The sequence below is a fragment of the Puma concolor genome, chromosome A1, assembly GCF_028749965.1.
Source record: "Puma concolor isolate L17-30 chromosome A1, mPumCon1.1.hap2, whole genome shotgun sequence".
NCBI lineage: Eukaryota > Metazoa > Chordata > Mammalia > Carnivora > Felidae > Puma > Puma concolor.
Window position 1 is genome coordinate 26,333,917 of NC_141667.1, and position 15,351 is coordinate 26,349,267.

Below are 15,351 nucleotides of genomic sequence, written 5' to 3' on the forward strand. Positions count from 1 at the left end.
TATTGGTAATGTAGGTTTGAACTTCCCTCCAAACCCCTACCTTAAGCATTAACATTTTAAGATTTTTATTTTTTTTTGAGAGAAGAGGGCAGAGGGAGAGAGAGAATCTCAAGCAGACTTCATGCTCAGTGTGGAGCCCAACACCGGGCTTGATCTCATGACTGTGAGATGAGATCATAACCTGAGCCAATGTATCAAGAGTCAAATACTTACCGGACTGAGCCATCCAGTCATATATATTGCCATATATAATGTGTGGCTGATAAAAAAAAAAAAAAATACTTAGAATACAAAATTTAAGTTACAGTTTTGTAGGGATGCCTCAATGGCTTAGGCAGTAGAGCATGTGACTCTTGATCTCAGGGTTATGAGTTTAAGCCCCATGCTGGGCATAGAACTTATTTAAACAAATGTATACACAAAAACACACAAAATAGCTTTTGAACTCTAGAGTAAATGATGGTCACTGCTATAACACACATTTATTCAAGAATGACCAATGTACCACTCAATCAGAACCACCTATACTTAAAGAAAAAAAATTCTAATTTGAATGATCTTATAGTGCTTGATAAAAATACAATTTCCCTATGTGTACTGATATGGAATAATCTCTAGGACTCAGATATTTAAAGGAAAGGAAGGCAGGTGCAGAATAAGGCCCAGTATGCAGCCATTTGTAAAAAAGCAAAGAGGTGTACACGTTCATGCCACATGCACAGACCATGTGTGGAAGGACATACAATGGATAACACTGACTGCCTCTGGGAAGGGGCAACACAAGAGGCAGACCTTTTAAGCCATATATTCCTTTACACCTTTAAAATTTTAAACGTGTGTGTAAACCATCCATTCAAGTAAATACCTACAAGAAAGCCATCTTAAAATGTACAGCCTTGGGGTGCCTGGTGGCTCAGTTGGTTAAGTGTCAGATTCTTGACTTCAGCTCAGGTCATGATCTCACAGTTCCTAGGTTTGCGCCCTACATTGGGTCTGCGCTGAGCAAGAAAACATGGAGCCTGCGTGGAATTCTCTCTCGGAGACAGGGGAGAGGGGAGAGGGGAGGGAGAGAGGGAGAGGGAGAGGGAGAGAGGAGAGGGAGAGGGAGAGAGAAGAGAGAAGAGAGGAGAGAGGAGAGAGGAGAGAGGAGAGAGGAGAGGGAGAGAGGAGAGGGAGAGAGGAGAGAGGAGAGGGAGAGGGAGAGAGGAGAGGGAGGGAAAGGGAGAGAGGAGAGGGAGAGAGGAGAGGGAGAGTGAGAGAGGAGAGAGGAGAGGGAGAGGGAGAGGGAGAGGGAGAGAGGAGAGGGAGGGAAAGGGAGAGGGAGAGGGAGAGAGGAGAGGAGGAGAGAGGAGAGGAGAGGAGGAGAGAGGAGAGGAGAGAGAAGAGAAGGGAGAGGAGAGAGAAGAGCACATTCCTAATTAGGCTTATTCTGGCCCTCCTCAATCTTTTTAGAATGTTCTCCAGACAACTCTCATGGAATAGTCAAATTTGAGACCAATGCTATGAACATTATCTTTCTAGGACACTATAAAATTTGCCCTTTATTGGGAAAAATCTTTATTCATGTTTTTGTTAACAAGCAGGAAAAAATTACTTAAAATACTCTTGACTTACCAGAGATCTGGGGGTGCCTGGGTGTCTCAGTCGGTTGAGTATCTGACTTTGGCTCAGGTCATGATCTCACCATTCAGGAGTTTGAGCCCTGCATCAGGCTCTGTGCTGACAGCTTGGAGCCTGGAGCTTGCTTCAGATTCTGTGTTTCCCTCTCTCCTGGTCCCTCCCCCAATCGCTCTCTTTCTCTCAAAAAATGAATAAACATTGAAAAAAACAATAAAAACTAGAGATCTTTTGCTATGCTGTTCATGCAGTTCTGCATTTTCAATTCTAACTTATCCAAAGAAACAGAAGAAATAGTAGTGGTGAAGAAAAAGAAAATTCTAATTTGGAGTGTATCATTTAAATGGAGGTAGGTGAGAGGAATCAATTTGTTTTATTATGGTCATCATTAAATTACTGTAACAAAGTAACAGGGAAAGCCAGCCTGAGATGCAGAGAATAACTAATAATTAGTTACCAAAACAACTGATTCCAGAATGTATTATCAGGGTGATAACCAATGCCTCTTTTAACTAAAGTTTATAGTTTTCTTTAAAAAATTGTCAAAGCAGAAGATATTAACAAATCCAAGTTATTTCACACAAGATGGTTAATGTGGGTCTAGCCACAACTATGAAACCATTACATCATGCAAAAAATAAGTAGTACTGGAACATTTATTTTCATAAAAAATTTAAACGGTGCTAACTATAGCTCCTACTGAAACCTGACTCAATTTCAATCCTGTCACATAAGTGGATCTGTGATCTTTTGTTAGTTAGCCACTCTGGGCTTCAGTGTTCTCATCTGAAAAATAAGAAATACAGCACTGTCACTTATTCTTATCGTTATGATAGGTTAAAACGGGAAATGACCAAGCATGGTATGTTGTGTCATTAGTGCGTGACAAAATGTCAGTTCTTGCCTTCTCTCTCAAGAGAACTGTGAAAAACAAAATTCCAAAATTTTACTGGGCAACTAATTATTCAAAAGAGTAAAAGGAGACCCAGAAACATTAAAAAAAAAAAAAAAAAAAAAAGGCTTGCCAATGTTACATAGTGTATGTGACAAAATTGGTAAAAAAGCCCAAGTTTCTCGTTCTAGTTCTCTGGTAGTCGTCTCCTACAGTTTCCTGGTTCTCTAAGGGTCCAGGGAAAGATTCTGACCAAATTAAGAAGTTAAGCCAATAGACTACTGAATTATAAATTCTTCTGAAATTATGTGCTCAGGTAGCATAACAAGATGTAAGTACCCAAAAAACTTGAATATGGTTTTACTGAAGCATAAGTCATTTCAAAGCAAAAGTAGTTTATGAGTCAATTCTAACATATAATACATTTAAGTCATTATATGAATTTAAGTTTTTATTTGTGTATTTCACTGTAGTGCTGTGACAACAAAATGACATCTGTGTACCAGAGCATACATACATCAACAGTAAGATGTAACTTCTCATTACACCACTGCTAGAATATTTAGCTTTTTGTAGGACACATAAGCATGTAAGATGGCCACACCAAATAATTTTCTGGTTTTTCTCCTTAGATAACCTTAATTTTTTATCAGTAATACTTTATCAACCTCACTGTTAAGAGAACTGTAAATTATGTGGGTGATGGGCAGGGGGAGGAATCATTCAACTGTGTTACACTGTAATAGTTTGCTAGAGTAATCTCACACACACCAATAAGGAACTGTCATCATAATTAAGGGCTAGTTACTGTTGTTAGTTGCACAATGATAAAGTTCTTTTGAAAATATTGGTTAGCCCACTTATATATGAAAAATGCCCTTTCCACTTATGCAGAAGAAAAAAATATTCAGAAAGTTATTTTTGGCCTTGCTATGTCAAAAAGTCAACTGTACAAAGATCTACGTGTCAAACCTAAAATTATAATTTTAAAAGTCTATTAAAAACAAAAATGTCATGCATTTTTATTATCAATTATGCAGAGGCTTTAAAACTGTTGCAAGACCATATAGTATATATTAGCTTTTATACTGCTAATGCACAACTAACAGCAAACTTGATTAGATTAACAGAAATCTGTCTTAATTACACCTTTATATATCACACGAGGGACAAATGCCACAAGATCTGCAGAAACATTCAGTTCTGAGCACTTAAATGGCAGGATAACTTTTTGTGTTGAAATCCGTCACATACAGAATAAAACAAAAAGAAAAAATTCTGCAGTTCCACGTTACAAAAAAACGTACTGCTGTAAAATATTAAGAAGGGCAAAGGATATCATCTATAACACAAAGTAACATCTAGTGTCAAAGAGCAAACAAAACTAAATAAAAATATCAAAATACACATAGCAACTGAAGCACAAATACTGCATTAAATACAGTAAAGATTTAATAAGACTAGTTAATAAAAGACACAAAAATAGGGGGAGCTAGGGCAACCAGTAAATAAAACCAAAATAATGGGGAAAAAATCTGAACCACTGTTTTTCCCCTAGTTGGAGCACAATTTTTTTTTTGGGTGTCTTTCCATTCAATATAATACCTAACACTGTACATTAAGATATTAATGTCACAGAAAAACTTGGTTCTTCCATGAAATTCTTTAAATTCTTGATAAACTTTTCAAAGTAGACATTATTATGAATGAAAAACAACCAACAAATGGGCACCTGTTGTTTTTAACACTGCAGATTTACAGAAACTTTTTAAAAGTTATCATAATCTTTTTTGTCTTTTTTCCCCTCAGCTTCAAATCCATCGACTCCATCGCTATCCCTTCTTCGTTTCCTGTTGTTGTGGATGTTAAAACGTTGGCTCATTTGGGGTAATGGATCCATGCCTAGAACTTTGTGTATCTGGCGGAATGCAAGGAGTCTCAATGCAAACTGCAACAAAAAGAGCCAAAATTCAGAGTTAATTTTAAAGACAAAAATATTCATTCTTAACTAGGTTTAGGTCTCCATGTAACAATATAAAAAAGCATATTTGGTGAAATAACTTCAATAATATTAGTTTCACAACTGAAATACTGTGAAATACTGTTCTTGTTTTATATGTTCAGACTTTTCTGTATACATGCTATTTTGCTTTTTAAAACCTAAATTAAAAAATAAATCTTAAAAAAAATTCAGTATTATGTTCATTTGAAAAAATCTTGAGGGGCACCTGGGTGGCTCAGTCAGGTGAGCACCTAACTTCAGCTTAGTTCATGACGTCAGGGTTTATGAGTTCAAACCCCATGTCAGGCTCTGGGCTGACACCTCGAGGCCTGGAACCTGCTTCAGATTCTGTGTCTCTCTCCCTCTCTGCCTCTCCCCTGATTGTACCCTGTCTCCCTCTCTCTCTCTCTCTCTCTCTCTCAAAAATAAACAAACATTAAAAAAATTTTTTAGGGGCGCCTGGGTGGCGCAGTCGGTTAAGCGTCCAGCTTCAGCCAGGTCACGATCTCGCGGTCCGTGAGTTCGAGCCCCGCGTCAGGCTCTGGGCTGATGGCTCAGAGCCTGGAGCCTGTTTCCGATTCTATGTCTCCCTCTCTCTGCCCCTCCCCTGTTCATGCTCTGTCTCTCTCTGTCCCAAAAATAAATAAACGTTGAAAAAAAAAATTAAAAAAAAAAAATTTTTTTTTTAAAGCCTTGAAACAATATACAGCAAAACAAAGTGTCTCTCACTCATGCAGTAAATCCCTGTTTGGTTTATAGTCATGTATTTTCCCATTTTTTCTGTGGATGACCATGTGTATAGGCTGCACATATATACATATACACACTTCCTCAGGTTTACAAAAAGGCCATTTCTTTAACTTGTTACTTCATGAACTAAAAATAAAAATTTCATTACATGGTTATGTACGCACAGGCATACATATGTTAGGCATCAATGTCACAAGATTTCACAAAACATAATCTATTCTTCAAATTTCTGGGAATAAACTAATTCAAGAAGATGTAATCTTCTGATTATATGGCAAATTTTACTATATGGTTATAACCTTCAATGTAACTGTTTAGACTACTTCTTTAAAATGTTTACTTATTTTTGAGGTTGGGGAGGGAGAGAAGGAGGGAGACAGAGGATCTGAAGATGGCTCTGTGCTGACAGCAGAGAGTTTGATGCAGGGCTCAAACTCATGAACTATGAGATCAAGACCTGAACTGAAGTCAGACACTTAACTGACGGTAAGCCACCCAGGCGTCTTTAGACTATTTTTTTAATTTTACATTTATTTATTTATTTTTGAGAGAGACAGAGAGAGAGAGAGAGAGAGAGAGAGAGAGAGAGAAAGAGAGAGAGAGAGAGAGAACGAACACACATGAACAGGGAAGGGGCAGAGAGAGAGGGAGACAGAGAATCTCAAGCAGATTCTGCGCTGTCAGTGCAGAACCTGACGACTTGGACCTTAAACTCACTACCGTGAGATCATGAGCTGAGCTGAAACCAAGAGTGGGAAGCTTAACTGACGGAGTCACCCAGGCACCCCAGACTATTTTTTTGAGATATAATTAACATATCCTAAGAATCACCCTTCTAAAATGTACAGTGTTTTTTAGTATACTTAACAAAGTTGTTCAACCATAACCACGGATTTCAGAACATTTTCACACACAACTCCCCCCCCCCCGCCCCCTGCAAAACTATGACTCAATGGCAGTCATTCCTCAACCCCTTCACCCTTAGGTAGTGACAACCACTAATCCGCTTTTCTATGTCTACAAGATTTGCAGACTGTGGACATTTCATATAAATGGACTCCTACATTATATAGCTTTGTGTCTGACTTCTTTCACTGAATAAGGTTTTTAAGGTTAATCCATGTTATAGCATGTATCAGTACTTCATTCCTTTAAATGACTAAATAATATTCCGCTGTACAGAATATATACTGTATTTGTTTATTCATTTACCAGTTGATGGGCATTTGGGATGTCTCCACTTTTTAGCAATTATGCATAATGCTGCTACGAACATTCCTGTACAAGTTTTTGTGTGGACATGTTTTCAGTTGTCTTGGGAATATACCTCGGAGTCTGTTTTCCAAATGGCTGCTATTGAGAATATTTTTAATACCTGTTGATTTTCTTCAGCTGAGATACAGTTGTTGGTTATAGTCATCTGTGTGAGAATTTACTATTCTAAAACTTTCCCCAATTATATAATTTCAGTTCCTTAGAACTTTGTGCCACATTATATTGGCTTTTGAAATCCTAAAAGTCCCCAAATCATCTGTGTTCATAAGGACTTGATAAGGTATTCTATTTAGTTTGTAATTCTGGATTTTCACCAGTAGTGGGTGCTTCTCTATCTCCTTTAAGCTATAAGGCAACTTTCTGAAGCCAGAACTAGGAATATTTACCATAACAGAATACAAATTCTCTGAGAGAGACTTATGAAAGATAAACAGAGTAATTTTTTTCTGTATTAACAGAAAATATCCAAAGATACCTGGTATACAATAATGAATATTAATACATTTCTACCATAGGGCGCCCAGGTGGCTCAGTCGATTAAGAGTCTGACTCTTGGTTTTGGCGCCTGTCATGGTTCTTGAGTTTGAGCCCTGCATCAGGCTCTGTGCTGTCAGTGTGGAGCCTGCTTGGGATTCTCTCTCTCCCTCAATCACTCTGTCCCTCCCCTGCTCACGTGCACAACTGTGCACGCTCTCTTTCAAAAAATAAACTTTAGGGGCGCCTGGGTGGCTCAGTCAGTTAAGTGTCGGACTCTTGGTTCTGGCTCAGGTCATGATCTCGCGGTTCGTGAGTTCGAGCCCTGTGTCGGGCTCTGTGCCGACATCTCAGAGCCTGGAGCCTGCATCAGATTCTGTGTCTCCCTCTCTCTCTGCTCCTTCCCCACTCATGCTCTGTCTCTCTCTGTCTCTCAAAAATAAACAAACATTAAAAAAAAAAGATATTAAACTGTGCCATCACTGTAAGACTCCCTTTCTTGTAACAATCCCTACCCCCATCCCAAACTCCTAGGAAACACTACTCTGTTCTCCATCTCTGTATTTATGTTATTTTATGAATGTTACAGAAATGGAATAATGCAATTAACTCCTTCACTATTAACAAGGACATCTGTCACTACCTCCTAAAGTCAGACCACTTTCTTCGAAGTCACGTTTAAACAAAAAAAGTGCTTTTCAAAAGTGAATTCTATTCGTTTTCGAATGCCCTGTTCCCAACCGTAAATTTCATTTCCCTTAGAATTTGTAAGTAATTCCTTCTTTAAGTACCAAGGAAGAAAGAAAGCCACTTAGGGTAACCATCTTCATCCCAAAAAAATTAAACCCAGAGAAATAAAAACAAAACTTGTCTAATACACACGAATTAGTAATTGTATAAAGTCTGTAAGATAATCATAAGGTTCTATTACTACCAATTACCCCTTAATATACTTTTGACACAATTTAATCTTAACATCTTTCAAATTCTAAATTACCCTTGCCAGAAGAGACAACAAATCAAGAACTTAAGCCCAACAACTTAATATCTTAGAGTGAAGTATTTCTGTTCATAGCTAGTTGCCTTTTCTCCCCTTACTACAATTTTGGAATAAAAAAAAGGAAAGTTATAGGAGTTTTAGACTTTTTTTTTCCATTAGGTTCACACAGTTTTTCCTTTCCATAATTCTTCTAATAAAACTGTTAACTGGTAATAGCTAACATTTATTATGATCCTTCCATATATCAGATACAGTTAATAGTTATACACATTAACTCATTTAATCCTCCCCCAAATCCTGCTTGAGACAGATACTGCTTTGGTCTTTGTTTTATAGATAAGATGGAAGAGCTTATATTCAAACCTAGAGAGTCTTGACTCCAGAGACTACATTTTTAATTAACTACATTAGACAGCCTTTCCAGTGGCAGGGGAGGCTAAACTATAGGAATAACTACCAAAAACCACACAGCACATCACTTCTTAAAACCAGAGGACATAAACAGTTCCTAAACTGATCATGATATATAACCTAATATTCAGATTTAATAAGACACTGAAAATACAGAGGTATTTTTATATTTATATAATATACTTACTTAGACATATAAATTATAGTTAAAATAATGCAGTTAAGATTATATTACCGAAATCTAGTTTAAATTATATCTCCTCCAAGGGCTTACTAAAGAAGCACAAAAAAGGGGCGCCTGGGTGGTGCAGTCGGTTAAGCGTCCGACTTCAGCCAGGTCACGATCTCGCGGTCCGTGAGTTCGAGCCCCGCGTCAGGCTCTGGGCTGATGGCTCGGAGCCTGGAGCCTGTTTCCGATTCTGTGTCTCCCTCTCTCTCTGCCCCTCCCCCGTTCATGCTCTGTCTCTCTCTGTCCCAAAAATAAATAAACGTTGAAAAAAAAAAAAAATTAAAAAAAAAAAAAAAAAAAGAAGCACAAAAAAATACTATACATCCCAAAGAAGACATCCTATTGACTAACTGACACATGAAAAGATACTCAACATCACTCATCATCAGGGAAATACAAATCAAAACCACAATAAGATAGCACCTCACACCTGTCAGAATGGCTAAAATTAACAACACAAGAAACAACAGGTGTTGGTGAGGATGTGGAGAAAGGGGAACCCTCTTACACTGTTGGTGGGAATACAAACTTGTGCAGCCACTTGGAAAAACTATAGAGGTTCCCCAAAACTTAAAAATAGAACTACCTTACAACTCAGCAATTGTACTACTAAGTATTTACAGAAAGGATACAACAACCAAAAAACAATTCGAAGGGGTACAGGCACCCTGATGTTCACAGCATCATTATTAACCAAAAGCCAAACTATGGAGAAAGCTCAAATGTCCACTGACTGATAAATACCCACACATGCACATTATGTATATATAAACACTACACACACACACACACACACAGCAATCAAAGAGAATGAAATCTTTGGGGATCCTGGGTGGCTCAGTCAGTTAAGCATCTGACACTTGTTTCAGCTCAGGTCATCTCACGGTTGCGGAGTTCGAACCTCAACTGGATGTGCGGAGCCTGCTTCGGATCCTGGTGCGCGCGCTCGCGCTCTCTCTCTCTCTCTGCCCCTCCCCTGCTCCTGTGTGTGAGCTTTCTCTTTCTCTCTCTCTCTCTCTCTCAAAAATAAACATTAAGGAAAAAGTTCTAAAGTATAAAAAAAAGAATGAAACCTTGCCATTTGCAATGTGGATGGAGCTAGAGTCAGTCAGAGAAAGATAAATACCATATGATTTCATTTATATGTGGAATTTAAGAAACGAAGAAGATGAACATATGGGAGGAAAAAAAAAAGAGAGGAAAACGAAACATAAAAAGACTAAGATAGATAACAAACTGAACGTTGATGGAGGAAGGTGGGTGGTAGATGGTGGTGGGTATTAGGAAGGCACTTATGATGAGCACTGGGTGTCATATGTCAGTCATGAATCACTGAATTCTATTCCTGAAACCAATATTTTACTGTATGGTAACTAACTAGAATTTATCTGTGTGTGTTTATTTACTTATTTTTTAAATTTGAGAGAGAGAGAGAGAGAGAGAGAGAGAGCGAGCGAGCAGGGGACGGGGGCAGAGAGAGAGAGAGAGAGAGAGAGAGAGAGAGAGAGAGAGACTCTTAAGCAGACTCTACACTCAGCATTAATACTGCCATGGGGCTCAATATCATGACTCTGGGATCATGACCTGAGCTGAAATGAAGAGCTGGGTACTAAAATGACTGAGCCACCCAGACGCCCCAACTAATTAGAATTTAAAAACTTGAAAAGAAAAAAAAATACTATACAATGATTTCTAAAGGACAATTACAAAAAAGATAAAACTTTGGGGCACCTGGGTGGCTCAGTCAGTTAAACATCTGACTCTGGTTTCAGCTCAGGTCATGATCTTATGGTTAGTTAGTTCAAGCTCCGCATAGGGCGCAGCACTAACAGTGCGAAGCCTGCTTGGGATTTTCCCTCTCTGTCCCTCCTTCTCTCTCAAAAATAAAAATAAAATGAACATTAAAACACACACACACACACACACACACCACAAAAAACCTTAAGGGCAGTGACCCAACAAAACTTTGGGATTAGGAATACACTGGTACCTGTGCACTGGAAGTGATGTCTTCACGCTGTTGGTCAGTCATTGTTGCCAAGGTATCAAATGGATCCTTCTCACAAGGATCCAGAAGTCCAGGACTACCTACAATCACCATAGAGAAAAAAAGGCATTAGCATTATCCATTTGTAAAAGAAAGAGTTATTATTCAACTATCAAATGCACAAACATTAAAAATGAGCCAAAACTTACCTTTAAGAATAATCCCTGAAGAAATGCACTCAAAAACTCTTCTCAGTGCATCTCCAGGGCTCTGAGGACTAGAAGCACTACTGATCGCCTTCTCGACTAGTAACTCCATAGCCTAAAAATAAAAAAATAAAAACTGTGTTTAATAACTTACAGACCAAAGGAATTACTCATTTTCAAACATCAGAATGAAAAATTACTTATTAAGTTGCTGTTAAAAGTTTTAAATACTGAAAACGTTACATAGAACAAATCACAAAACCAGAAAATTAAATATAAAAACAATCAAAATGAAATAAAACAAGTAATGAAAACAAAACTCATGAGGCAATATATAATTTACACTTTATTTTTTTTTATTTTTGAGACAGGGAGAGACAGAGCATGAACAGGGGAGGGTCAGAGAGAGGGAGACACTGAATCTGAAACAGGCTCCAGGCTCTGAGCTGTCAGCACAGAGCCCGACGCAGGGCTCAAACTCACGGACCGCGAGATCATGACCTGAGCCGACGTCAGCCGCTTAACCGACTGAGCCACCCAGGTGCCCCTACACTTTAAAAAGATATTATAATTTATGCTTAATGAAGAAAAATGCAAAATAAATTAATAGAGTTTGGTTTGTTAGAGTTTTAAGTATTGCTGGTCTTTCCTATTAAAATGACAGTCCTTAAAATTCTTTAGATATTTAGGGGTCACATGTTTGTTCCTTAATACCTACAGTTAGAGTAGATCAATATCTCAAGTAAAGAAGACTTGTTTTTTCTTTAAAAACAATGTAGATTATCTAAATTTTCATTTAATGCACAACTGCACTTATATTATCCCTAAGGAAAATACAAATTATGCCTTCACTATAAACAAATTACATCTGAGAGACTCAAAATCTAAACCAATGAATAAAAGACAAAAGTAAAAGTATAGATTTAGAAAGAAACCACTTCAGAATATGGTTTGAATGGTCTATTAGAAAATTTGCTTTAATTTAGATTTTAAAACTTGAGATATAATTCACATAAGATCCATTCTTTTAAAGAGTATAATTCAGTGGTTTTCAGTATACTTACAAAGTTGTTCAACCACAGTCACTATCTAATTCCAGAATACGGCATCACCTCCACCCAACCCCCGCAAAAAACCTCCATATCCACCAGCTATCATTATCCATTTTCCCTTTCCTCCAACCCCTGGCAACCAGTAAACCACTTTTTATTTCTACAGATTTGTCTTTCTGGACATTTCACACAAATGGAACAAATATAAAATATGGCCTTTTGCATTTTGTGATAGTTTTTACTGAAATTTAAAAAGTATGACCACCAATACAATATTCAAAGAAACTAAACAGATTGAAACTACAATAAAATCCTTAAAATGATAATGAAGCTGGGGCACCTGGGTGGCTCAGTTGGTTGAACATCTGGCTCTTGATTTTGGCTCAGGGCATGATCTCAAGCTTCCTGAGATCAAGCCTGCGCTGGACTCTGTGCTGACAGCATGGAGCCTGCTTGAGATTCTCTCTCTCTCCACCCCTCTCCCACTTGCTCTCTCTCAAAACAAATAAACATTAAAAAAATGATAATGAATGAATTACTGGGACCTCATCAAAATAAAAAGCTTCTGCACAGCGAAGGAGACAATCAGCAAAACTAAAAGGCAACTGATGGAATGGGAGAAGATATTTGCAAACGACACAGCAGATAAAGGGTTAGTATCCAAAATCTATAAAGAACTTATCAAACTCAACACCCAAAAAACAAATAATCCAGTGAAGAAATGGGCAAAAGACATGAATAGACGCTTCTCCAGAGAAGACATCTGGATGGCCAACTGACGCATGAAAAAATGCTCAACATCACTCAGCATCAGGGAAATACAAATCAAAACCACAATGAGATACCACCTCACACCTGTCAGAATGGCTAACATTAACAACTCAGGCAACAACTGATGTTGGCTAGGATGCGGATAAAGAGGATCTCTTTTGCATTGTTGGTGGCAATGCAAGCTGGTGCAGCCACTCTGGAAAACAGTATGGAGGTTCCTGAAAAAACTGAAAACAGAACTACCCTATGACCCAGCAATTGCACTACCAGGTATGTATCCAAGGGATACAGGTGTGCTGTTTCAAAGGGACACGTGCACCCCAATGTTTATAGCAACACTATCAACAATAGCCAAAGTATGGAAAGAGCCCAACTGTCCATCGATGGATGAATGGATAAAGAAGATGTGGTATATATATATACACAATGAAGTATTACTCGGCAATCAAAAAGAATAAACTCTTGCCATTTGCAACTACATAGATGGAACTAGAGGGTATTATGCTAAGCAAAATTTGTCAGTCAGAGAAGGACAAATATCATATGACTTCACTCATATGAGGACTTTAAGATACAAAACATATGAACATAAGGGAAGGGAAGCAAAAATAATATAAAAACAGGGAGGGGAACATAACAGAAGAGGCTCTTAAATATGGAGAACATACAGAGGGTTGCTGGAGGAGTTGTGGGAGGGGGGATGGGCAAAATGGGGAAGGGGCACTAAGGAATCTACTCCTGAAATCACTGTTGCACTATATGCTAACTAATTTGGATGTAAATTTAAAAAAAAATTAATAAAAAAAAAGAAAAAATCAAAACAAAACAAAAATAATGAAGCTGAAAATACCTTAGTCAGAATCTATTTTTGTGTACCTAAAATGCTTATGAAGTTCTATAATCTGAGATTTACCATATCAACCTATTCACCCTAAGGCCATTAGTCAGATTGTTTTTTTTTTTTTTATAATGTTTTTATTTATTTTTGAGAGAGACAGAGTGCAAAGAGGGGAAGGGCAGAGAGAGAGAGAGAGGGAGACACAGAATGTGAAGCAGGCTCCAGGGTCTGAGCTATCAGCACAGAGCCCAAGAACTCGTGAACAGTGAGATCAGGAACTGAGCAGAGTCGGAGGCTTAACTGACTGAGCCACCCAGGCGCTGCATTAGTCAGATTTTTAAAAAAATTTTAAAAATGTTTTAATTTTATTTTTGAGAGAGACACAGTGAGAGCAGGGGAGGGGCAGAGAGAGATGGAGACAGAATCTGAAGCAGGCTCCAGCCTCTGAGCTGTCAGTGCAGAGCCCGACGTGGGGCTTGAACTCAGACTGCAAGATCATGACCTGAGCTGAAGTCAGATGCCCAACCAACTGAGCTACCCAGGTGCCCCTGCATTAGTCAGATCTTTAAATAGCAATAACTAAAAAGTCTGGACATGTGGAGAAGTAGCCCCAAACAAATTAGTAATAAATTATAAGAGAGTTGGAAATTTAAAGAAACAGTACACAATTAACAGGTACAAAAATAATAGCCGGCAGCATGAGACACTGATTAACAAAAATGAAAATAATGAATGTTCATATGATAAATGCAAATCACAATGAAAAAAATTAAGATGGTTCAGTTTACTCAGAAGAATGCAGGAAGATGTTCAAGCATTTTGTTTAAAGATTGTCATTTAGAAATTTTTAGAATTTTAGGGGTGCCTGGGTGGCATGGCTCAGTCAGTTAAGAGTCTGACTTCAGCTCAGGTCGTGATCTCATGGTTTGGGAGTTCAAGCCCCACATTGGGCTCTGAGCTGAGAGCAAGGAGCCTGCTTGGGATTCTTTCTCTCCCTCTCTCTGTCCCTCCCCCACTTGCTCTCTATTCTCTCTCAAAATAAATAAAAATAAACCTAAAAAATTTTTGAGAATTCTAAGGAATCAGCTTCAGTTACTCAGACAACTCTATGAATGTGTAATAAATGGCTCTCCTTTTTTAGACAAATCAAGTACTATTTTAAGATGTTCAACAGACTGTGAAATCATTGAAGAGAAGATCAATGTCATTTATTTTGAACTCCTGTGCCTAGCATAAGTAGCCAACATGTAGAAATTACTCAATAAATGTTTAGGAAACAAAATGCTTTTGAAAATAATGTGAGAACAGTCCTGGTCATAAGAGAAATTAAAGGTGGTAATTATCAAAATTCCTGATGCTGTGCTCAAAATACAACACTGAGTTACAAAATATGCAGCTTTCACAAATATAGGTGACCCTTGAATAACATGTGTTTGACTGGTGTGGGTTCACCAATACATGGATTTTGTAAAAATAAATATATATTAGACGGGTACCAGGCTGGCTCAGGCAGTAAAGCATGCTCTTGATCTCAGGGTTGTGAGTTTGAGTCCTACATTAGGTGTGGAGATCACTTAAAAATAAAAATCTTTAATAAATAAGTAGGACAATATTTTGGACATTTGTGATAATTTGAAAAGACAGATGAGGGGCACCTCAGTGGCTCGGTCAGTTGAGCATCTGACTCTTGTTATCAGCTTGGGTCATGATCTCATGGTCATGGGATTGAGCCCTGTGTTGGGTTCCATGCTGGGTGGGGAGCCTGCCTGGGATTCTCTGTCCCTTCCCCGCTCGCTCTCTCAAAATAAATAACATCAACATTAACGACAACAACAAGATGAATGTAG

General features: G+C 38.1%; 1 protein-coding gene across 3 annotated transcripts in view; it reads right to left on the minus strand.

Annotated features, from left to right (window-relative positions):
- Nucleotides 1-2,939: 2,939 nt before the first annotated feature.
- Nucleotides 2,940-15,351, minus strand: part of ZFR (zinc finger RNA binding protein) — an 85,050-nt gene continuing 72,638 nt past the window's right edge. For all 3 annotated transcript variants that reach the window (XM_086676558.1, XM_086676549.1, XM_086676569.1), the window contains 3 exons: nucleotides 10,847-10,958; nucleotides 10,641-10,738; nucleotides 2,940-4,457 (listed from right to left, as the gene is read on the minus strand). In XM_086676558.1, coding sequence (XP_086532684.1) covers nucleotides 4,278-4,457; nucleotides 10,641-10,738; nucleotides 10,847-10,958 — 390 coding nt within the window. In that variant the 3' untranslated portion in view covers nucleotides 2,940-4,277. The remainder of the gene's footprint in view (nucleotides 4,458-10,640; nucleotides 10,739-10,846; nucleotides 10,959-15,351) is intronic.